The 26,057-nt window shown below is 36.4% G+C and overlaps 1 protein-coding gene across 1 annotated transcript; it reads left to right on the top strand.

Moving 5' to 3' along the window:
• The first annotated feature begins 20,664 nt into the window (after positions 1-20,664).
• LOC136200730 (uncharacterized) lies at positions 20,665-21,506 on the top strand. Its single transcript, XM_065991157.1, has one exon. The coding sequence runs from the start codon at positions 20,721-20,723 to the stop codon at positions 21,300-21,302; it is 582 nt and encodes a 193-aa protein (XP_065847229.1). The 5' UTR covers positions 20,665-20,720; the 3' UTR covers positions 21,303-21,506.
• Positions 21,507-26,057: the final 4,551 nt, after the last annotated feature.

Here is a 26,057-nt window from a genome sequence, read left to right as displayed (position 1 = left end):
TTTTAAATTATAGTGTAAAATTATAATATATAGAGAATAATGACATATTAAGAATTGTGTGTAGGATGTTGTTGCCTATCAGAGAAGTTGAAGATGGACCAATGTGGAACTTTACCAAAAATGGCATGTACACAAGTAAATCAGGGTATAGAGCTCTTTGTGATGGTTATGATGGAGCGAATCAGGAGGAGGGGTGGAGTGGGATTTGGAAGATGCATGTGCCTCCGAGGGTTAGAATGTTTGTTTGGAAGCTAGCCTCGGGATGTGTGGCAACTAGGCATAGATTGGCAGGAAGGGGGCTGTCAATTCCAACGCAGTGCCCATTCTGTCACTCTGACACTGAACATGACCATCACCTCTTTGTGGATTGCGTATACGCTCAAGAGTGTTGGAACCTATCCGGGATCAATACGGATGTATTCCAACCTGATTATCTAACGAGTTCTATTTTGCAGGTACTCTTGTCCAATGATCAAGACATTATAACCAAGGTGGCAATGACGCTCTGGGCCATTTGGAACCAAAGGAATCAAATAGTCTGGGAGAGCAAAGTCCAATTACCAGCAACGACAGTCTCTCTTGCAAATAACTACCTTGTAGCTTGGCGCCAGGCCCAGTTAAAGATCCCTCCTGTTGCTGCCCGTCACCCGTCCACGTCCACAGCAGCCCATGCCGATGCCGTTAGTGCACAAAATCATCCGAGCACAACCTCTCAGGCGATTGCCGCGATCCCTGCCCACCTTTCTGCGCAGCGCCGGCCACCCGCCGCCATAAATGACGACACAAGTGCATTGAATAGTCCTGCAACCCGTCGACACCAGCACACGATGCGGCCTACTACGATACAGGTACGACATGCTAGTTGGTCTCGCCCCTCTCTTGGCTTTGTCAAATGCAATTGTGACGCGGCCTCTTTTAAAGCTGAGTCTCGTAGTGGGGTGGGAGCTTTACTTAGATCCTCTGATGGATCCTTTATGGCTTGTCGTAGCCGCCTAGTCCCTTTTATTGATGATACCAGGGAAGCTGAAGCTTTAGCTCTACGTGAGGCAATACTTTGGTGTGCCTACCTCAATTGTATTAATGTGTTGTTTGAAAGTGACTCGCTGATTGTGGTTAATAGTGTCAATTCGGCTGATCTAGACATGTCAGTTTATGGGTCTGTTATCCAGGATTGTAAGTCTTTGTTAAGTTGTCGACACGATTATAAAGTGTCTTTTTCTCCACGCTTAGCGAACAAGGGAGCTCATGTCGTTGCACGACATGCCCTGTCCAATGCTAGCGAGTTCGTTTCTTTTTCTGCTCCGGTTTGGTTGCAGGAAACTATTGTTGCTGACTCAGCTTAAGTTATGAATTTCACTTTGCCTTCAAAAAAAAAAAAAAATTAAATTTGGTGATATGACTTAGTTATAATTTTGTACTCTATTATGATATTCATGTATTTCACCCATTAAATAATTAAGTACAAAATTACAATTAAGTCATATCACCAAACTTAATTCTTAATATATCATTATTTTATATATATTATAATTTTACACTATAATTTAAAAATTCTAGACCCCAATTCATGAATTATAAACCCTAGAAAATATATTCTAGATTTCTAATTTATAAATTTTAATCCTTAAAATATATTAAAAGTACTGATTTTACTAGTTTGACATAATCCAAAATTATGACTTGACATAGTTGTAAATAGTTAATAAAAGATAAATTTCTGTGTAATTTTTCCAGTTATTTTTCACTTCATTATAAGGCCTTTGCTTTATTAGCCAAATATTATTTTGGTAGTATCCAACAAATTAGGTAACATTAGCCGAATATCTTTAATTTTGCATGTTCTCTATATTACGCTAGTTGAAAAACTTCATTAGTAACATTTTACTAGTAGATGATTCGCGTGATGTGTGGATCATATAATATATTTAATTATTTTGATAACTGGTTATTTATTATTATTATTTTAATAATAATGTCTAGATTGTTATAAAATTTTTTTATTATTTTTTAACACTATTTTCAATATAATATATAAAAAATAAAAAGTACACGTCAAAAAATAAAATTGTTATAACAATAAAATACTCATATTTTAAATTTAAAAAATTTATAACATGCATCACGTTTATTCTTATAAACGAATACTATCAAACAACAACAACAACAACAACAAAGCCTTAGTCCCGAAATGATTCGGGACCGGCTAACATGAACCATCATATAAAATCGTGAAATCAAGTCGTGTCAGCGATACAAATTCTCTCCTTCCACTCTTTCCTATCCACTACCATATTTTCCTCAATTCCCAATAAACTCATATCACTCTCGATCACCCTCCTCCAAGTTTGCTTAGGTCTTCCCCTACCCCTCACCACTACATCCCTTTGCCACTCTTCAGTCCTCCTAACCGGCGCGTCAAGCGCTCTTCGTCTTACATGGCCAAACCACCTTAGTCGGTTTTCCCTCATTTTATTCTCAATAGATGTAACCCCTACTTTTATCCTAATTATTTCATTACTCACCTGATCCTTTCTCGTATGACCACACATCCATCTCAACATACGCATCTCCGCCACCAACATCTTATGAGTGTGACAGTGTTTCACTGCCCAACATTCCGTACCATACAACAATGCTGGTCTGATTGCCGTGCGGTAAAATTTTCCCTTCAATCTATTTGGCATATCGGGGTCACAAAGGAAACCCGTAGCACTCTTCCACTTCACCCAACCAGATTTAATCCTATGAGCAACATCTTCATCTACTTCTCCATCCGTTTGGATAATAGATCCTAAATACCGAAAGCAATCTGATGCCTGAACAACTCTCCCATCTAGGGTGATTGTCCCTGCCTCCCTACTCCTATCGCCGCTAAACTTACACTCCAAATATTCTGTCTTACTTCGGCTCAGCTTAAAGCCTCTAGATTCTAAAGTTTGCCTCCATAGTTCCAACTTCCTCTCCACGTCTTCTTTCGTCTCATCAACCAACACAATATCATCTGCAAACAACATGCACCATGGTATACCATCTTAGAGTGAACTCGTTAGTTCATCCATAACGATGGCAAAAAGAAATGGGCTTAGTGCAGAACCTTGATGCACTCCAATTGTAATAGGGAACTCTTCAGTCTTCCCAACACTAGTGCGTACACTCGTGCATGCTCCCTCATACATGTCCTTTATAATGTCAACATATTTCCGCGAAATGTCTTTCCTTATTAAGGCCCACCAAAATACTTCCCTTGGTACCTTATCATATGCCTTCTCCAAGTCGATGAAAACCATATGCAAGTCTTTCATCTTATTTCGATAGTGCTCCATTAATTGTCGCATTAGATGGATGGCTTCCATAGTTGATCTTCCCGGCATAAAGCCAAACTGGTTTTCCAAGATCTTCACTGTCCTCCTTAGCCTTTGTTCGATCACTCGCTCCCACAGTTTCATAGTATGACTCATTAATTTGATTCCTCGATAGTTGGCACAATCTTGGACATCGCCTTTGTTCTTATACAACGGGATTAGGATACTTTTCCTCCATTCGGATGGCATCTTATTGTTTCTCCAAATTTTATTGAAGAACGTCGTCAACCATTCGATTCCTCTTTCTCCCAAACATCTCCAAATCTCAATAGGGATGCCATCAGGTCCTACTGCTTTCTTCAATCTCATCTTATTTAATGCCATTTTGACTTCACCCTTTTGAATTCTCCGTATGCATTCACGATTTATCATATCGTGAGGGATACTTATATCTCCAACCTCTTGTCCGCGATCTCCATTAAATAAGTTATCAAATAGGACCTCCATCGTTCCTTGATATCCTTATCTCCAACTAGGACTTTTTGGTCTACATCCTTCGCACATTTAACTTTTCCTAGATCTCGCGTCTTCCTATCTCTCATCCGAGCAATTCTATATATGTCTCTTTCCCCTTCCTTTATATCCAATCTTGTGTACAGATCCCGATTCACCTTGCTCAAGCATCTCGTATGACCTTCTTTACTTCCCTTTTAGCCTCTTTGTACTTTTCGTAGTTCTCATCACTCCCGCACTTCCCTAATATTTTATAGGATTCTCGCTTACTCTTTACTGCTTGTCGTACTTCTTCTGTCCACCAAGATGTGTCCTTACCCGGTGGCATGCTACCTTTAGATTCCCCTAGAACTTCCTTCGCTACCTCCCTTATACTATGCTCCATCTTAGTCCATATCAAATCTATATCTAAATCCATATTAAAAGTCCAAATATCTTTTTTGGCCATCTCATCCACAAGTTTTTGTTGATTCTCCCCTTGCAGTTTCCACCACTTAATCTTAGTCTCCACTTGTGGTGTTCGTTTTCTCATATATCTCCTACTTCGAAAATCAAGCACCACTACTCTATGTTGGGTTGTCGTACTCTCACCAGGGATCACCTTACAATCAATATAACTTTTTCTCCAAGCACTCCTTACTAGGAAGAAGTCAATTTGGCTCGCATTACCGCCACTCCGATAAGTCACTAAGTGGGATGTTCTTTGTTGGGGTTTAGTGTCCTATAGACAATTGTTCCAGGATATAAACCTAATGTAAATGAATTGTTCTTTATATCATTTGTTTTAATAAGATATGGTTTCATAACTGTATAAAGGCAACCTCATTTAAAGAACTAAATAAGTCTAATAAAAGGAAATCCCTGAGTTTATTTAAAGTGATTATAAAGTGTTCATACAAGCATGAAGTGAGACGAAACATTATAATAAACTAATAAACTTAAAGCCACCCCAAGTAAAGTGATATGTTTTGAATAGTGATTGACATAACACTGTTGAGACTTGCATGTAACAATGTTTTCTGTCGAGATAGAGAGCTGATCTCACAAGCATCATATATGCAGATATCTGGACAGTTACATGGATCCAATGAATGGAGTTCATTAGGATTGGGGACCCGACTTGAGATAATAGGATGGGTAGATTTATCATTGTCACCTGTTCATCTCATTGGTATTAATAGGTATAAGTAATCCTAAGACTCAAAGGAATGTTAATTAGTGATTTTGGATTATGGAATGTGATACTTTGATCCTGTTGTAACACGATCCATAACAGGGATGACTCTGGGGTGTGTACGGCAGACGTTGGGTATCACAGGAAGTAATTGCAGGATAGTTATACATTGGATTGAGCATTTGTCACTCTTGATAAATGGGAGATACGTCCAAGGATTGCTTGTGGAATTGTAAATGAAGAGTAAAACTAATAATTTATAAAGATTTGAATTAAATTGAAATACTTGAGGAAATATGACTTAGGATGAAATAAAATACTATAAATATTTGAATTGAAATACTTAGCAATATATAATAGGCTTAATACACAAATAACCTCCTGAACTTGTCCAAATGTTGCAACTGCCCCCTCCAACTTTCAATTGTAATAACTTACCCCTTAAACTTGTCCAATTGTAAAACACGACCCCAAATTTGGAATTTTTTTACCCGTACTTGAAGCAACCGTAAAAACGTTTTCCCGGATTCGTATCACGCCAAAGATCTGATTATCACACTCCACGAGTGTTGCAGCTTTTGTATTTTACATGTTGCTTCAATTTCAGTCCATGTCAGCAATTTGGGGTTATGTTTTATAATTGGACAAGTTTGAGGGGTTATGTTTTACAATTGGACAAGTTTGAAGGGTAAGTTATTACAATTGAAAGTTCGGGGAGGCAGTTACAATATTTGGACAAGTCCAAGGAGTTATTTATGTATTAGACCTATATAATATGAAAAACTTAATGAAATAAATTTTATTAATTACCCCAAATCAGTAATTGCTATGAACCTGTTAATATAAATTATGATTCCTATTAAAAAAACCTCAAATTAGTTATTGCTAAAAAAACCCTAAATTAGTAATTGCTATATTTAAAAGATTTCTCACCAAATAGCAATAAAAAAAACAAAATCACAGCAGCACAAGAACACAATAATTCTAATAGAGTAATTCCGTTATTTAACATTCAAAATAAATAAATGAGAAAATTACATGATAATTCAAGTTTGAATATTATTTTACAGTTATGTAAAGTGTTTTTGGTTTTTTGTCAATAAACACAAGAAATTCATACTCTTATCAAATAATCAACTTTTTATTTTGCTTTTGTTAAAAAAAAAACAGTTGAGATTAAAATACAGGAAATGTATACTTTTGAGAGATCTGGCAAACTAAAAATTAGTTTTACAAATTGTTGAAACTTGTATTTATTTATTAAAAAGTGATTATTGTGTAACTATCCATAAATAAATAGGTTAAGAGATTTCTTACCAAATCGAAGAAAAACCCAAATCACACCAGCAGGACAAAAGAACACAAACAAGCAGAGAAGGAGGAAGAAAAACGGAGAGAAAAGCTAGAGAAAACAACACGGAGTCGGAGAAGGAGGAATAAAATAGAGAGAGTGAGAAAATTGCACAGCCCGTAAAAGTAAAAGAAGCCTAAAAGAATGGTAAATTTGTAAGAGCATCTTTAGTGGTAGATTATAAAGTTTGTAACAAATTATGTGTCATGTAGGATTAGTAAGAAACTAGAATGACATACCATTAGGATGAGTTGTTACTTTAAAATTTAGTGGGGTTAAAGAAATAATATTAATAAAACCTGCTGCTGTGATTTTATTTGGTATTTCTTAAATTCTTGGACACTGGGGAGACACCCCACAAAACAGTGTCCAGGGCAAGCCCTGCCACAGACTATCTTAATACGATGACGAACAACTATTAATTTTTTTTGGACAAAATTATGATTAGCTGTTTTGTTAATATGTAAAATTATTAATATAACATACTTTAAATTAATTAAAAAATAAATATGTAAGTATAATTTCAAAATTAATAAAGAAATCTAATAATTGTTAAAACAAGAAGCCTATAATTTGCACAATAGCACAAAAATTATTGAAATTGATTGTTTCTTGATAAAATAATCACTTGAATCTTTCATAAAAATTTGAACATTGAGTCAATATAGTCGAACTCGCAAATTGACTAAAGAATCAGTCGAAACTTGTTTGCTAAAACTTAGCTGATTGTTAATAGCTGTTTAGGTAAATGACAAATAAGGATATAATAAATCATTTATTTGGGGTTAAAGAGTAATAATTAAGGGTAAAAATGTCCTTAAAAAAGTGGGCGACTATATACCGCCCTTAAATTCCGGTTCACCGCCCTGTATTGACCCTTTTGCCCTTCTCATTATTTCAAACATAAGTTTTGAAAATTCCAAATCCTCTCAACTTATTTTCCATTCTCAAAAAAACCGACCTAAAACGAGATGGCACGAAGAGGAGGCATCGGCAAAGGATACATGGGTATTACGGTAAGTATTTCCATAAAAAAATGTAACGAATTCGTGAGAAATCGGGCTGAAAATCGGGATTAAAATTCAAGAATTTCAGCTAGGCGGGCGACCCGCACCATCTCCACCTACGGTGGAACGCATGAACTATGCGTTCCACCGTAGGTGGAGATGGTGCGGGACGAGCGATCCACCGTATGGTGGATCGCACGGCGCACGCGCTCCACCGTAAGGTGGAACGCGCGGCGCATGCGCTCCACCATGCGGTGGATCGCTCGTCGTACGCGTTCCACCTAAGGTGGAACGCGTACAAGACGTGCGCTCCACCTTATGGTGGAGCGCATGCGCCACCCGTTTGGCCTAAGGGCCAAACGTTTGCGGCGCACTGGTCGGCCCTAAGGCCGACTGGTGCGCCGCACCCATTTGGACCATAGGGCAAGTGGTGTAAGCCACCCGTCCAGGCCAAAAAGGGGCAAATTTTGATTTTTTTTTTAAAAATTGTACGGACCGGGCGTAGGCAGACCCGAACATATATAAAAAAAAATTATGTTAAATTGAATATACTAAATAAATAATATTACAGGATCAGGAGGGATCTGACCCTAGACGCACGTCTTCACGTCCTGTTACTGCATCTGCTCGGCGGGACCGGGCGGAGCAGCATCGGTTCATGGCGGACGTCCGGAGGGCACATGCTGCAAAGGCGGAGCGTGCTGAGGGACAGGATGAGGCGGCTGATATAGACATGGACGGGGATGCTTCTATGCATCATCCTAGTGCTAATACTATCCCCATAGATCGTGGCGTCGTGACGAGGGGTCGAGACGGACGATTTTCTTCTACCGCAGCATCTTCTTCTGGTAAGAGAAATTTAAAAATGTGTTTATTTGTATTTGTGTTAATTGTGATTATTGAAAAATATACCAAAAATATAATGTAAACCGTTTGCTGTAATTTCAGGTAGCAGCAAGCGATCGAGGGGTGTAGAGGATGACTGGGTTGTGAAGGACCCCGTCCCCGGGGGTCCATTTGATGGTGCTGTGATCCTGAGCTTTTTGGGACATATTGCATGTGCTATCTGGGCCGGTCAGGATAGGGGCATCCTTAGGTGTCATACCAGATCAGGGTATTGCTCGAAGCTGAAATTATGGTACAGTGGTTCTTCAAGGACGATTCAGTCGCGTATCGAGTCATCTGGCATGTTCCATTTACCTGGTATTATGCACAGTCACATAGATGCTGCTCTGATCACGGCATTTGTAGAGCGGTGGCAGCCAGACACGTCATCATTTCACATGCCATTTGGCGAGATGACCATTTTGATGCATGATGTGTGGGAGATATTGCGCATCCCCGTAGATGGTGCCATAGTGATTGCTGATGCGACTGTTGATGAGCTTAAGGAGTGCGTGATGGATTTGTTTGGGATGACTCGGGTTCAGTTAGATGCTCGTCATTATGCTTCTGGTGGTATACGAGCCGCTTCCGTCATGGAGCACTATGAAGGTGATCGGATTCCTGAGACCCAGGCTATAGCTTGGACGTGGCTGATGCTCGGTTCCACCTTGTTCGTAGACAAGAGTGGTGACCGCATCCGACCTTCTTATCTGTTAGAGGTGCAGGACTCGGCGGCTGGAGCCGTTTGACTTTCTTGGGGATCAGCTGCACTAGCATATCTATACCGTCATCTTGGTATTGCTACCAGAGGAGATTGCGGGCAGATGATGGGTTGTATGACATTGCTCCAGTCCTGGATTTATGAGTATTTTCCTTGCTTCAGGCCATATCGAGAGGCAGTTACAGTTGACCCGGATCTTCCTAGGGCTTCGTTGTGGCCATCTATATCGATGGAGAAGAGCGATGAGCGGCTGAGAGCATTTCGTGCCCGGCTTGATGTGTTGACAGCAGATGAGGTATACTTGCTATATAATTATAAATACTTGTATGTGTTAGTGTAATTTTATACATCTGTAGGTCATGTGGATGCCGTATGGCCCTGATGCCATTACTGAGACCCCGAGCACTCTATATTCTGGATGGATACGGTATCGGGATATGATCGAGCCGTACATGCCGGGGCGATGCCTTCGACAGCTTGGACATGTGCAGACCATTCCTAGACCGATATTGCAGCCTTCTAAGGCTGTTCGCCCGTGGACCAGTTTGAAGTATCGTGTAGAGGTGCCAACTGTGATGGTGCAGGGTATTTGGGACTCTTTTCCCCAGTCGTCCGTCCTTATACTGTATGTATTCACTCCAACACATACTCCATCAGATTGTGAGGATCAGTACATGCATTGGTACACCCGTCACTCACACCCTCGTCTACTTCCGGAGATTGTTGCACCCGGACCGACTGTTTATACTCGCTCGAACAGTGAGATTGTAAGTTATTTTTGGTTTTTCTTTACTGGTCTAGTAATGTGAAATGATATTTACTGAAATGTGAAGTGATATTAACCTTGTTTTTTGTTCCTTACTTTTTACAGTGGGTTAGTCGATTATCTGGCTGGGGTGAAACTGTGTTGGATCACATGAGTCAGCTGGACGAGGATGCTGCGATTGTATATAGGCAGTCGTTAGAGCAGATTATGGGTGCTTGGCATTTGGCCAAGTGAGTTATGACTGTATTTTGAAGTATTTTAGTACTGTTTTGACTGAATTTGGTGGATTGATATTTTAGTACTATTATGACAGAATTTGGTTTTTTTTGTGGTACGTTTTGTTATTATTGCAAATTTAAGAATACATTAGAACGACATAAATGGCATAAACTGAAAAAATACATTACAACGACATAAACTGAAAAAATACATTACAACGACATAAATAGAAAAAAAAGACATTAGTCACTATCTTCTTCGTACTCGTCAATGTTTGGTGAAGATGTCGCTGGTACACCTGACTGTATTGCAAGGTATATCTCTTTCTCCTCTGCAATATTCGTCTCATAATCCACAGGAAAAATGTTCCATGGAGCATTTCCTCTATTTCTTGGCCAAGCTCATCCTGGCAGGTAATCGTTCTTTGAAGCGCTGATACTCTGTAGTACTCGAACCTCTAATTTATAGCGATCCCAATTTTTCACGATCGAGTAAGGATAAGTTCGATGAAGCTCATGAGAAATTTCAGACTCTGTCCATCTTAAAAAGATGATGGAGTTGAAATTTTTTTTAGGGATAATTCCCCTCTGATTATCACGCAGTAGTCTGGCGAACATAGCTTTCCAGTCATCAATAGGCATAAACCACTTCAGAAATGTTTGAATATGACTAGGAATATTTCCTTCATTCAAAGTGTTCAACCATTCCTCTAGAGCAAATTCAAAAGGCATGTAATACATATAACATAAGAACCATAGCATGTGTAGTGAGTATATTGGAAACTCACCAGCAGACGGAAGCTTGAAGCAAAACATAAATGGAGTTTCAGGATGGAACATTGTTGGACTTACAAATGTCTCTCCATATACACGGATTGCGTAGTATTGGTAATCAAGCATCTTCGTCGTGCAATCAGACTTATTCAAAGTTGATACTATGCTTTTCTCGGGAGGAAAATTAGGGAACTCATTGGTAAAATCAGATGAAGCCATTTATGTTTGAGAGTTTTCGTTGAAATGAATTTAAAGAGTAAATGTGGATAACTGAAGTAGAAAGATTGTTTAATTTTATAGATGGAGAATATAGCCGTTGGAATATAGCTGTTGGAATACCACATGTTCGAATATATTAATCAGAATTGATTAGAATTGATCAGAATTCACCTGTAACATTACAGAACCATACAGAATTCACCTGTAACATTATAGAACCATACAGAATTCATCAGAATTCACCTGTAACATTACAGAACCATACAGAATTCACCTGTAACATTACAGAGCCATACAGAATTCATCAGAATTCACCTATAACATTATAGAACCATACAGAATTCACCTGTAACATTACAGAACCATACAGAATTCATTAGAATTCACCTGTAACATTACAGAACCATACATAATTCATCAGAATTCACCTGTAATATTACAGAACCACACATAATTAATCAGAATTCAACCTATAACATTACAGAACCACACACAATATCAAATACTAATATCCCCTAAGTTGGGCCAATCTGGTCCACTGTGTCACCCTATCCTGATAGAAGCGCTCCCATCCTACAACGCTTTGGCCTCGGTGCACAAACCACCAGTGTACTATAGGGGGCACCGGAAAGTTAGGCGATAAATTTAAACGTATGTAGTGCTGGCAGTGATTCCCTAAATGAGCTATACAAATCTCACGTGATGGTCTTGTAGAAGTGGATGCGGCATACAATGGTAAGATAGTACCACACAATGCTAATGTGTCCCCACCTGAGAAGCCAAATAACATGATAGCAGAATTGTACATTGTAGCAACCGGCCACAAGTCATCCCAAACGATCATCCAATAATCTGGCGTACAACCTGCACCGTCCCAACTTACTCTACGAAGAGCTGCATCAACAGTATCAACAAACACTCTTTGATACAGACAAAGGTTAGCAATTACTTCATTTCGAATGTGATGCCTAACTGTCTGCCACGCTTCTTCGTCACCAAAAATGTAAGTTGCTACCGTACGGAAACCACAATTTCCATCACCTACAACGTCGTAGTATGATTCGACGTATGGTTTAATTATGCCAACTATTTTATCAGAATGTACGAATTCAGAACCATAATACGTTTTTCCATCTGCATTCATGTATATTGGTGTAAAACAACTCTATATTGAAAAACAGTTATAAAAAAAGTTAGGTTTATCAGATAAACATTACCTGATGAGGCAGCATTATGTACCGAGGATGACGAGCTAATTCTGCCACTTCTACCACGACTCCTAGATGAACTAGTAGAACGAGCCCGTCCACGACGAGTTTCATTGTATTCCCAAGAACTCGGCATACGTTTTGTGGATTTGCTCACCTTAGGTCATCCCCGCACGTTAATTTTGACATCGGGTTCGGTGTACTGAGCTTGATCAGGGTGTAGTTGATCATGGATAAACATTGAAATATTACGCATTATGGATGGGTCGGCTTTAGAGACTTGGTCCACTAAGGACTTAAAATATCGCTGCTCCTCGTTCAAATCATTACGCCCGTCATTTTCATCAGTGTCACCATGATTGATTAAAAGTGTTCTCCAAAACACGTGAACACTCTCAGAACTGATCATTTGTTCCAGATCACAAGCTCGTTTCAGCTCACATGCACATGGTATCTGATGCGATGTTCTCAATACACAACCGCAACGCACGTACACTTCATGGCTCAACCCTCTCATACGCTCTAACTCTTGATTCAACAACTGCAGACAATAATGAGAGACTTTGAATACAAGTTGGCTTAATGGGCGTCCGGCGAAAGTGACTGCTTGACGAAGCCGGGACTGTTCAAGCATGTACCTGATACGAAGACAAAATTATTATTAGTTAGTGAAATGATACAACTATAAATGCAAATTCCAAAATCGCAGTAGAAGAAATTGGAAATACCTTATATTGGTTGCTTGTGATTCAATCTGCTTGTGAACCTTCTGCCATACCGTGTCAAGGGACCCAGTTGCCGTATTGAGCCATTACTTTAGACTAGCATGTTCGCTCTCCACTCGACAAGTAGTTGTGTTGCCAAAATGTAGGAACTCCTTTGTCCAAGCAACAACAAACTTCTCCTTATGCACCAACCACGTCTCCTCAACATACGAGATAACTCCTTTGAACCTGCTCATCTTTTCCTTCATCATCATAAGATTGGTCTCGTACTCCTCAATGGTTAATGATTCTAATATTGTTCTCCATTTGCCATTCTTGAATTTAGAGGCAAGGCCTTTATCTCCAATGATTCTATACACACGATCTTCCACATCCTTATTTATATGCCAAGTGCATAGCAAGTGCGCTGCTTGTGGAAAAACTTCTTGTATCGGCTTTAATAACCCAAGCTCCCTGTCACTAACAACAACGGTCGGGTTCAGATCATCCCCAAGCAAAATCTTCAGCCTTTGCAAAATCCAACGGTAGCTCCCTTCAGTCTCGTCTTTAACAATAGCATACGCTATCTTGAAGCTATTATTGCATGGCGTCATCCCAACAATCTCAACAAACGGCATTTTGTACTTGTTTGTTTTGTACGTTGAATCAATGCCGATGTACCAGTGGTAAGTCCTGAACATATCAACTGACTCTGGATGTGCCATGAACACATGCGTTATCACACCTGAATCAGCCTGTGTGTAATTGACATATTTGTTCTCCACAGCAATATGGTAGAATTGACTAGCCAGGTCTCTACCTTCAAACGCGTCCCTCCTTATTTTGTCCCTGTAATTATATATGTGTTTAATTACTGAGTTGTCCTCTGGGTGTTTTTCTTTAATTGATGCTAAAATAGCACAAGGCTTTGCTTGAGCTGAAGTCATATCACGCACAATTTGTTTAGATGCAATACTGAGTCCGCTCATTTGCCGACTTCCCTCTGGATACATACGCATTGTATGGTTATGCATTCCAGTTAACCCAGCCTTAGCCTTTATCCCCCATCCCGAAAGGTCTGCATGTTGATAGGCTTTAATCTGAAATTTGCAGCGGCACGCTTTAGTTTTACTTTTCCTAATTGCAGGATCTTCATCATTTTTCACAAGACCTCTATATCGTTCACCCCGTGAACAGCGCAACAACTTCTGTTTTCCCCCATTTTTGTGCGAAGATATTACAATCTCAAACCCATTCTGAATAGCTATCTTTTTTGCCCAATCAATAGCATCCTGACCGGAGGGGAAAACGGTATCCGTTATGAAACGCGAACTATAATCAATGTTATCGGGGTTCCAATCTTCTATCGGTACCTGAATATACGAAAAATTGACATTAAAATTACAAAAAAATACTTCGGGGCTATTTCTCCTGTTCGAAATTAATTCGGGGCAATTTCTGCCCATTTTGGCCTGAACGGGCAGCGCGTACTGCCCGTTCCAATGGAACGGGTAGTTCATCCGTTCGGCCTAAGGAACGGGTGGTAATCGCAACCCGCCCAGGTCAAAACCAAAATAATAATAAAAAACCTAAATAACTTTTTTAATAACCGTAATCTTACCTCGTGTTCGAACACATTGTCTTCGGGAATGCTTTGATCCATTTTTGTCAAATCCGGGATTTGTGCTCGGGAGAGAAAAATAGAGAGAGTTTTGAAGGTTTTGGGGAAAAAAAATGACAAGGGTAAAATGGTCAAAACAGTGCGGTGAACCGTAATTTAGGGGCGGTATTTAGCAATACCCTTAAAAAATGAAGCAATAAGCTAATTGAAAAAACTCAAAAAATGAACTTTTTCAAAATTAGTTTTTTGGACCAAATAAGCTCTTTCAAACATTTCTTCACCAAAAACCACTATTAAAGGTTTAACTAGTCAAACCCTATAAAGTGGCTCAAACCTCTAATTTTAGCCCAAAAACTCTTTAACAAAGAGGGTCCAGGTCCTGTTTGGTAATTAGCTATTAGCTGTTAGTTGATTACCTTTTTTTGTTATCGATTTGACTAGTTGATTGTGTAAACTTGTTTGGTAAAAGCTAGCTGATTACTAATAGTTGTTTTCATATTCTTTCAAAAAAAATGATAAATAAATACATGGTAAAACATTTATTTGAGGTTAAATGATAGCAATTAGGGGTAAAAATATTATTCAAAAGAGATGTAATAAAAAACTAATTGAAAAATCTTACGAAACCAGTTTTTTCAAAATTAGCTTAAGACTTGAAATGCAGATTTCACTTAACCTATCTAATTGGAGTTAACTCGGCCTGTACAAGTAAAACGAACGTCTCGCTATATGTGACTTGACATTGCCCATAGTCATAAGATTCAGTTCTATGATGTAGTTGACAAAGGATCGAATTATACTGTAACTAATACGGAAAGGTCAACGACGGAATCAACCTGTCTTCTTATAGCTCTGGGGGAATGTTTCGGATCTGCCAATCACAGTTCGCGCACTCATTCCGTTATACAAAGATTAAATATAATTCTGAGAAAATTAATTTAATAGTTGTATACGGCTAGAAGCAATAAGAACTTAATGGGTCACACATAAGACTTGGAACCAAAAGAAGAATGGATGTTAATTAATAGATGGAAGCCCAATATAAAGGCCCAAATAATGAAAAGGGGAAATACATGTATTATATATATATACATGTGAGAATTAATTTATTTTAATCAATTATGATTAGATTATAATTGTGGATAAATTAATTATGGAATAATTAAGTTAGAAGATTTAAGATTAAAAAAAAAAAAGTTACCAAACAACCTAATATTATCTTTATATTTAGATATAACTTTAGATAATATTTATGAAGTTTTTATTTTAGAATAAAACTGTAAAGAAGTTATCTAAAACTATAGATAATATTTATGAAGTTTTTATTTTAGAATAAAACTGTAAAGAAGTTATCTAAAACTGTAGATAATATTTATGAAGTTTTTATTTTGGAATAAAACTCTAAAGAAGTTATCTAAAAACCATAGATAATATATATGAAGTTTTATTTTAGAATAAAACTCAAAAGAAGTAACCTAATTCTATCTAACTAAAGTTTAGATATAAGAGGCTATATATATCCCCCCTTTGTAGGTGTACTTGGTTAATCCATAATAGAGAGAGAATTTCGACCAGTCTATTGTAGATGAAGAAATTGCCCCGCTCGCTTCCATTCTATTGATTTAATCTCTTTCTCTTTATCTTTGATCTTGTGTTGATTTGTTAGAGGCAATCTATTTTGGTTGCTATTCATTGGTTGAAATTCTAATTGATTTGATCTTGTGTTTTGTCTTGTGCTCGTGAACTCGGATCTAGAGTTGAGGGCACTTCGCTAGCAACAGTAGATAGTTCTTCAGAAAGGTATTTCCTTCTATCCCTCTCTATATGAAATAACGATTAACGGATCTTGGTTTAAAGGAAATAGGTTAAAAAATTTATATTTCCGCTGCCAAACGTTTGCCTATTTTCCTTCATTCTTTTCATAAACCATGTGTTCATAATACTCAAGTCATAAGCTAATGTGAATTCCAAGATATCCTTTCCTGCTTCATTTTTATCTCCAAAACCATACCCTCCATGAACACTCTCAAACCTATCTCGCCTAGAACTTACGTGTCCATTGAGATCACCACCTAGTACCATCTTTTCATCGCTAGGAACATGTTGCACCACTTCCTCTAAGTCCTCCCAAAAAGCTTGTCTTATAGAGACATATAATCCTATTTGCGGCGCATATGCGCTTATGACATTCACAACCACATCGCCTATCACAAGCTTAACACTCATAATTCTATCGCTTTTCCTAGACACCGCTACTACATCATCAATATACTCCCTATCAATAAGAATACCTACTCCATTTCTACCCTTATCCTTTCATGAGTACCACAGTTTATAACCCCAATGAGCTATCTCTCTAGCCTTGGCTCCAACCCACTTGGTTTCTTGTGGGCACATTATATTTATTCTCCTCCTCTTCATAACATCTACAATTTCAGCTAATTTTCCTGTCAAAGAGCCTATGTTCCATGTCCCAAAGCGTAACCTATTACCCCTACCCCTACCATTACCATTACCGTGGACTAGCTTATTTACCCGCAAACCTTGCATATTTGACACCACCCCCGGGTCCTGGGGTGGCGCGCCGCTTCGGGGCGACGACCTAGCAACCCTTGCATATTTTTCACTACACCTGGGTCTAAGAAGTGCAGCGCATTGCTGAGTAGGGAACACCCCCACGATATTCATATTATGGTTCATGTCATAAGATGTGGCTAAGTTTTACACTGGCCGCCACAAACCTACCGCAACCCTCCTCCTTTGACCAGGCTTGGGACCGGCTGTAAATGCCACCAAGTGAGCAAAAATACAATGAATGCAGTCACAGTCCTGTAAAATCCAAGATCAAATGAACAATAATTATGATTTTTATTAGGAGAAGTATCAAATCCATGAATAAAAAATTAAAACGAATGATTATTATTTGATTCTAAAAGTAATGTGAGACTACATATGACATATCTCTATATCACAAACGCATCAATATCAATCTACTTAAAAAGTTATATATCAAGAGACAATAAATGAAAATGATATGACGATCCAATTAAATAATTTTTATTTGAAATAAATAAAATTACAATTAATAAATTTTAAGAATTGAAGATTAAAGTGAATATATAAAGATATTACAATTTAACTTATTATCATTTATGATACACATAAAACTTTACTGTAGGAATGTCTTTTTGTTCTATTTAAAAAAAAATACCAACTTGATACATTGGTTCATCAGAGAAATTTCTTACATAAAAATTACTAATAAAAACTCTTGAAATACTAACAATTTTATACAAACCACAATATAATGGTTAATAACTATAAAAGCCAAAGTGCAAAAGCAAATGTCTCAATATCTCATAATTAATGTACATTTTAAGATTTTGAGCATCAAAAATTATTTTTATTTACCTTCATTTTAAATTCATATCTAGCATAATCCAAACTGCTTCAAGAATAAACATCTTATCCAGTGTATTAGACGCTTATCATCTCTGTATCTAAAGGATTGAGCAAAAAAAAAAAACATAACTTCTTGATAATAATAATATAGAATCCATGTGACTAAAAAATGAGAAAGGAACTTAAAATAGTAATAATGATAAAATATGATTTATAATAAAATCAACTTCATTATAAGTATAATGTTTCAGTACCTCTTCAATTATTTTCTTCAATATGTCTCAAACTTCAATGAACAATTATTGTGTAAAACTTTATATCTATTCGTACCAAAATGTATAAAAATAAAAAAATTCAATCCATATATAAGTTAGATAAACCAAATTTAAAAAATAAGTGGACTTTACCATGTTCTGAAATTGGAAAATTAATTTAACTCCAATTAAACCTAACAATTGAGTTCATATAAAACCGAAAATCCAAATTTTAGTTAGACTTAACAATCGAAACGATTGCACGTAGCAACATATACTAAAAAAGAAGGCAAATATACAAAAAAAAAAAAATTCACAATTTGAGGTTATGTTTTACAATTTGACAAGTTTGAGGGGTTATGTTTTACAATTGGACAAGTTTGAGAGGTAAGTTGTTACAATTGAAAGTTGGGGGGAGTTGCAACATTTAGCCTTTGTTTGGGAGTTTGGAGGTTAATGAAGGGGAGAGTTAAATGAGGTAATGGAAAGGGAAGGGAAGTGATGGAACGGAAAGTTAACAATTAACCTTGTTTGGGAGTTTATAGGATGTAAATGAGGTTAAATGTTTAACCTTGTTTGAGAGTTTAAATATGGAGGTGAAGGAAAGTTAAATTTACTCTGCAGAGACAAGAAATTTTAAAAAAGTTTACGTTACTCCCATTAACCCCCAATTTGGAGGTTAGAGTTTGGAGGTTAGAGCAAGTAAACATTTAACCCCATTAACCTCCGTTTACTCTCAAAAAATAACTCCCAAACAAGGTTAACTCAATACTTAACATTCCATTACTTCCATTTACTCCCATTAACTTCCTCCCAAACAAGGGCTTAGTGGTTATTTGTATATTAGGCCATTTATTTATTGTCATTTAATTTTTATTCTCTCTTATAAATCATCCAATCCCTCATTGACACCTCGCTCATCTACCCTTATTTATCAATCATCCCTCTCTCTTCCACTCTTCATTCTACTCCCTCTTAAATGGGAGGAAGAGATCAATAAAAAAAACATGAGGAAGATATTAGGATGTTTCAGCAGAAATATGAAGAGGATTTAAAAAAAAAAAAAATCAATCTGAAGAGAAGCTTGTTGAAAAGTTTATATATGCTTATGATTGCCCTATTCATTAGCATTAATGCCAAATCAAGAGAGGCGAATTGTACTCACTAGGGGGATGATGTTAGATAATTACCAAGCGGTTATAAAAAAAAAAAAATTGGTACTATATGGTGGCTCCTGCCTTAAAAAGGACAAAATAGCAAAAAAATATGTTACAGTTGAGGAGAATGCAATTGAAAGCAGTTACCCAACAAAATAGATTTAAAAAAGTTTAGATTCGATTAACTTTTTCATAAAAAGCTATATGTACAGGCTGATGAGCGATTCAGTGGTTGACTCGATAAAAGCTCGGTTCGATTTGTAAACAAGCCGTTCATCAGCACGATTTATTGGCTTGGTTCATAAACGAACCGAGCTTGAGTGGACCAAAACTCGGCTCAAAAGCACATGAGCAGCTCGATTACAATATTTATGAACAAATTTTAATTTTGCAGAAAACTATATAGTTTTGTGTTAGATTATAAATATGTAAACTTATGGGGTATTTGTTTGCTCATTTTCATGCTTCAGTTTGCCTTTTCATTTCAAAATGGAGAGTTTTAGGTGTTTGGTTAGTGATCTGATGTTTACCTTTTACATCTGAAAAGCAACATTAGACGTTTGGTTAATGACCTCATGTTTGCCTTTTACATCTGAAAAGCAGCCTTTTACAAAAACGGAGAATCTATGTTTTTTGGAAAATCAACTTTTTCTAACAGCAAACCGTAACAGCAAATAGCAACAGTAAACAGAAAACGGCAACAGCAAATAGCAAACCGTAATAGCAAACAGCAACAACAAACAGTAGGTAAAACAAACGGGCCCTTAATATTATTTCATTTGCTATTAGATGAGTTCGTTCACAAATATAATAAATTAGTAATAGACGAACTATTTGTAAGTATCTTGTTTATTTATTCACAAACTTTACTTGTGATCTTGTTTATATATACAATTAAAGAGTTATTTGTGAGCAAACTTTAAAAATATAATTAACAATTTACTATGAACCAAATTCAAACAGAATTTTGGGCTCGAAACAAGCTCGAAGCTCAGTTCGAGCTCATTTATTTTCTAGTAAGTTGAGCCGAGCTTGAACAGATCAAAGCTCGACTCGGCTCGGCTCCATTACAGTAGGTAATTTTAGTGTAACATGAATACCCCCAACAAAATAGATTTAAAAAAGGTTAGATTCGATATGGATTCATTTTGTCTATATAAGTCTTCAAAAATTAACTAGTAACTACTTTGATAATAATAATACAAAAGAAGAAAGAAGGTTGTCTTATCACCACTACCTTCTATTTTAATTTCCCATTTCCTCCTTATGTCCTTTTCTCTTCCATTTATCACACATCAATGGTGTGGGACCGTTCTATCTTTTATAACCTTCTATGTTCTTATATAATAATAATGACACTTATTAATTAAACACTCCCACTCTCTCTATATAATACCCATAACCAAAAATAAACAAAAACTTCAAAAAACACTCTCCAAGAAATATGTATCCCCTTCCTCATCACATTGACCGTGCCCAAAATGTTACTAAAGAATGTGACACAACATTTCCGGCCACCCGATCCCGGCGAACCTCATCGATCTCCTCATCATCTTCCTTCTCATCATGCTCCTCGTCCAATTTCCCGGACGAATTCCCATCTAGTCCGGCTACCCCGCTCCGATTTTCGGGTGTCCCGTTTTCGTGGGAACATTTGCCTGGAATTCCAAAAATGTACTGTAAGAAGAAGAGGGATCAGTCACCACTATCAAAGGTACTTCCTTTGCCTCCACAAGTGTCAAAGAGATTAAATTTGGAAGAAATTGGAATCCAAAAAGGAATTTGTAATGAAAGTTTGGGTATGGATCCTTTTTTTGCTGCTTTAGTTGAATGTTCAAAGGAAGAGGGCCATATGGTTAGTGGAAAAGTTTCAAGGAGCATTAGTGATAGATTTGGGTTTATAAATCTTTACACTTCTTGTAAAAGAAGTTGTGGTGTTTCTGAGTCAATTGTACATCTTCCAAGATCAAAAACTTCTTACAGTTTAATTGGAGCTAATAATCATCATCTGCAGAACCAATTGTGATGATTTTCTGGGATTTATGTTCATGTTCTTCTAGAAAAGGTATTTTAGTTTGGTGTTTTTTCTGCTTTTTGGTGTTTTTTTTTTTTTGGGTATGCAAGAGGGCAAGTATGTCCATAGAAGCATATTTTAAGTTATTGTAATATATAAGTTGAAAAGATTCAAGATTTGGCAGACTCTATATATGCTTTGTTAATTTACATAAATGATGATAGACTTTTAATTTTTGATTAATTGGTATTTTTAACTTATATGATGGAAGTTTTGTGCTATGTAATGTTATGATCATCTTTGCTGTATCTCATGTGATGGAATGAGAGAATATGGAGTGAAGCTTACATTTGGCCATGTGGAAACAAACATCACGGACCACACTAGTCACTAGACATTGACAGCTTCAATTTTATAAAAAAATTAGTATAGCTTTTGTTTATTAAAGAGTATAAAAATATGATATACTTTATATTTTCTAAATGGGACAATGTCAGATTTAGCTATAATTGATATGAATTAGTGTAAATTTAAACCTAACGTTTTTTAAGTGAAATTAATTTTAATCCAATGATGTTATAAATATGAAAATACTCGTTTGACTTTTATTTAACAGTCGTATCTGACCTTCCAAACAAGTTTGTCTATAAATTGATGTTGTTTTATACATTTTTTGTTGGTTTTTTTTTTGTAACTATATTACAGTAAAACCTCTATATAGGAATGCACTTGGGACTGAGCTATTTGTATAACAATTGAGAGGTTATTACTAAATAGAGTTTGGTAATAGAGGTTATTGGCAAGTTGAGACCGAGTTTTTTTTATAACAAAATAGATGTTATTTCTATATAGAGGTTTTACTGTAATAACATAGTAAATATTTTAGATAGTTTGACAAAAAAAATTGTGATTTAACTTATATGTAACAGATTTAGGTCCCGTTTGGTAAACAATTATTTGAGATAAAATTAGAGGTTTGAGCCACGTTAGAGTAATATTTGGTGAATAGAGGTTTGAAAGAGCTTATTAGATTCAAAAAAACTAATTATGATTTAGAAGCTTTTTCAATTAGTTTATTGCTTCATCTCTCTTGAGGCACAATCTTACTCTTAATTACTAATCTTTAACCCCAAATAAAAGTTTTATTATGTTTTTATATTTGTCATTTTACACAAACATCTATTAGGCTAAGTTTTACCAAATAAATTTACACAATCAACTAGTCAAAACAGCTAATAAAAAAGGTAACCAGTTAACAACCAAATAGGATCTTAGTTTTTTTTAACATTTTAATAGAATTTTTGTAATTTTGTTAGACTAGATATAATTGATATTTACAAGGTCTGACGTAACAGTTGAATACCAGTTAAATCAGTTTTCTAATTTTTTTTATAGCATACTACTAAAATTTATTTTAGATAAAAATATTAAAATTAAATTTACACTATTTCATATAATACATACTTCCTTTAAAATATTAAGATTAAATTTCCCTTTTTCTGACTCTTCCATTATTGGGATGAAATAGTAGGTACTTGAGCTGCTGCCAATTTCTAATATTTTTATTTTTACTTTTATTTTAGTACAATAATTACTATTGTAACTATTTCTGAATCTAATACATTTTGCCTGAAAGAGCAAGAGAGTGAAATTATTGAGTAATTAAATTTCATTAAATTGCTAATGATCATAACGTACGATCTTTCCAAAACCCAATAGATGCAATATATATTAGCTTATTAAATTGATGGGTATTAAATATTTAAATGTGGGCTGCATTTATATTTAATTGGTCACATGCATTTGATCTGGAAAAGACTTGGGTTAGTATTAAAATCTACCAAATTGACCATTTAAAAAATAAATTGAAATTATTCATTATATGTTGAATTTTCTTTTACTATATGTATATGTAGGTAGGTTGTCAATGCAGAAAATATCTGGGCAGTGAAATGATGTTTGAATTAATAGCCTAAATCTATAATATATATTTTGTCACAGTAGCATGATCAAACTGATTTTTTTGGTCTCAAATCTTTATTTCCTACCAACTAACTTTTAATGCTACCACTATTCTTTTTTAGACTTCATTTTATCAACAGTTCGATTTCTAAGAAAGAGATCCACAAACTAAATAATTAATTGTTTAATGGTCTGATACGAAGAACATCATAATTAAGATAGAAACATAATAAATTAATTTAATCCAAAAGCCGGTGGTAGAGTGCTAGGAACAAATTATGCCATAGACCACTATTGTATTTTCTCACTTTCTCGGAATCATCATCTTTGGAGTAGGGTTCCATGGGGAGAAACATATAATTAGAGCTCTCATGAGTGGAGTTTCGGTATTCGACTCGATAAAAAGTCATCATATTCAGTTCGATTTATATACGAATCGAGATTGAGCACGACGAAACTGATAAGGATTGAGTTGTATTTAGTTAGCATACTTATCTTATTATATTGTTAGCATATTTATCTTGTTATATTCTTGTTACTAGTTTGGTATTATCCTATTAATACCCTGAAATATCTTTCTGTTACTTGATGTATATCTCAAGTCTTTGTATTCTTTATATATTTAATTTCAATCAACAAACAAATCACTTCTTCTCAATTACTCTATATGATATCAGAGACTTTTGATCCTCTTTCCCTCTTTAAAAAATCGTCTTCCTCAAAATCGTCTTCCTTCCCTAACACATCCTCAATGACAAACCCTAACTCATCCTCTCAAATCCCAAACACTGATGATTCAACTAAACCATTTACCTTTATTCATATTCCCACCACCATTCAACTAAGTTCTACAAATTACCTCTCTTGAAAGATGCAAATTCAAGCCATACTCATTGGACATGATCTCTACAAATTTATTGATGGCACTTTTCCCTCTCCCTCTCCTACCATTGCTTCTAACGGTGTTGAGGAATCCACTCCAGCTATTCACTTTTCGAATCAACAGGACAAACTATTGTTTGGTTCCTTAGTCGGTAAAATTTCTCAATCCCTCATTCCGCTCATCTCTCAAGCCAAAACCACCAAGGATATCTGGGACATTCTTGAAAAGACATATGCCAAGCCTAGCAAAGGCCATATCAAACAATTGAAAGATCAATTCAATCAAATCTCAAAAGGAAATCAAACTGTTTCTACATATATGCAGGCAATTAAGGCGTGTGTGAATCAACTAGCTACCCATGGTAAAACTGTTGAGCATGAAGATATTATTGATCGAGTATTACATGGTCTTGATACCCCATACAACTCGGTCATTGAATTTGTCAATGCAAGTGATACCCCAATCTCCTTCGAAGAATTGCATGAAAGATTGATTAACCGAGAACTGACTATTCAGCAGAACCAACGTTCCTCTCCTCTTCCTACCACTGCCTTTGTGGCTGCTACTCGTCCACAATATCGCCATCCTGGTCATCCACAAGCCTCCGGCAATCTTCCAACTCCCAGCAATAATTTTTCCAGGCAACCTCGTCCTTTTTTGGGTAATTGCCAATGGTGTCGCGAACAAGGGCATGTTGTGTCTAAGTGCCCCAAATTTTCTCACCAATGTCCAAATGTCACACCGCCTACCTTCACTCATTTCAATCGGGCTCCTTCTATTTCTAATCATGCTCGACCACAAGCACATGCAGTCTACATACCTTCTTCCACGCCTTCATCAATATGGCTGCTTGACAGTGGTGCCTCTCACCATGTTACTATTGATCTAAACAATTTGGCTCTACATGCTCCCTATGATGGCACTGAGGAACTGATCATTGGTGATGGTACAAGTTTAAAAATTTCTCACACTGGTTCATTTAATCTTTCATGTTCTTCTTCTTCTCTTTACCTAAATAATGTTCTATTTATACCCTCAATGTCTCGCAATATTATCTCTATTTCTCAATTTTTTCTTGACAATAATGCGTCCATAGAATTCTTACCTCACTCTTTTTGTGTGAAGGATCTCAAAACAAGGATTTCTCTCTTCCAGGGTCCAGTTAAATCTGGTATCTATTAAATTCAGTCTACTACACCTCAAGTCTTCACAAGCACCAAAATTAATTCCCTTGATTGGTATCATCGATTGGGGCATCCGTCTCTTAAAGTTTTTTGGCATTTTGTCTCACAAAATAATTTCAATGTTCCTAGTATCTCAACTTTAGATTGTAATTCATGTTCTTGCAATAAAAGTCACCAGCTTCCTTTTTCTATCTCATCTATAACTTCCACTACACCTTTACAATACATATAGACTGATCTTTGGACAACACCCATTTATTCACATGATGGATTCAAATACCATTTAATTTTTGTAGATCACTACACCAAATATATTTGGCTTTATCCACTAAAAAGAAAATCAGATACAAGTGTCGTATTTACTCGTTACAAAGCTTTAGTTGAAAAGTTTTTCCAACTTCCTATCACTACTTTATATTCTGACAATGGTGGTGAGCATGCAACTCTTAATGGGTACCTCGCCATCAATGGCATATCCAGGCTCAATACTCCTCCTCACACCCTTCAACATAATGGCTATTCCGAGAGACATCATCGACACATTGTCGAAACATGTCTCACTTTAATCACTCATGCCTCTATGCCACTAGAATATTGGACTAATGCTTGTTCCACATCAGTGTATCTTATTAATCGCCTCCCCCACTCCTATATTAAAAAATGCTTCTCCGCATCTTAAACTATTTAGAAAACCGCCTAACTATCAAAAGCTGAAAAGTTCCGGCTGTCTCTGTTATC

Source organism: Euphorbia lathyris, chromosome 7 (genome assembly GCF_963576675.1).
Source record: "Euphorbia lathyris chromosome 7, ddEupLath1.1, whole genome shotgun sequence".
Lineage (NCBI taxonomy): Eukaryota > Viridiplantae > Streptophyta > Magnoliopsida > Malpighiales > Euphorbiaceae > Euphorbia > Euphorbia lathyris.
The sequence above is the reverse complement of the archived record's forward strand: the minus strand, read 5'-3'. Positions and strand labels throughout refer to the sequence as shown.

Coding starts and splice junctions, on each gene's coding strand:
- LOC136200730 (XM_065991157.1), top strand. CDS start 20,721: ATGTATCCCCTTCCTCATCACATTGACCGTGCCCAAAATGTTACTAAA.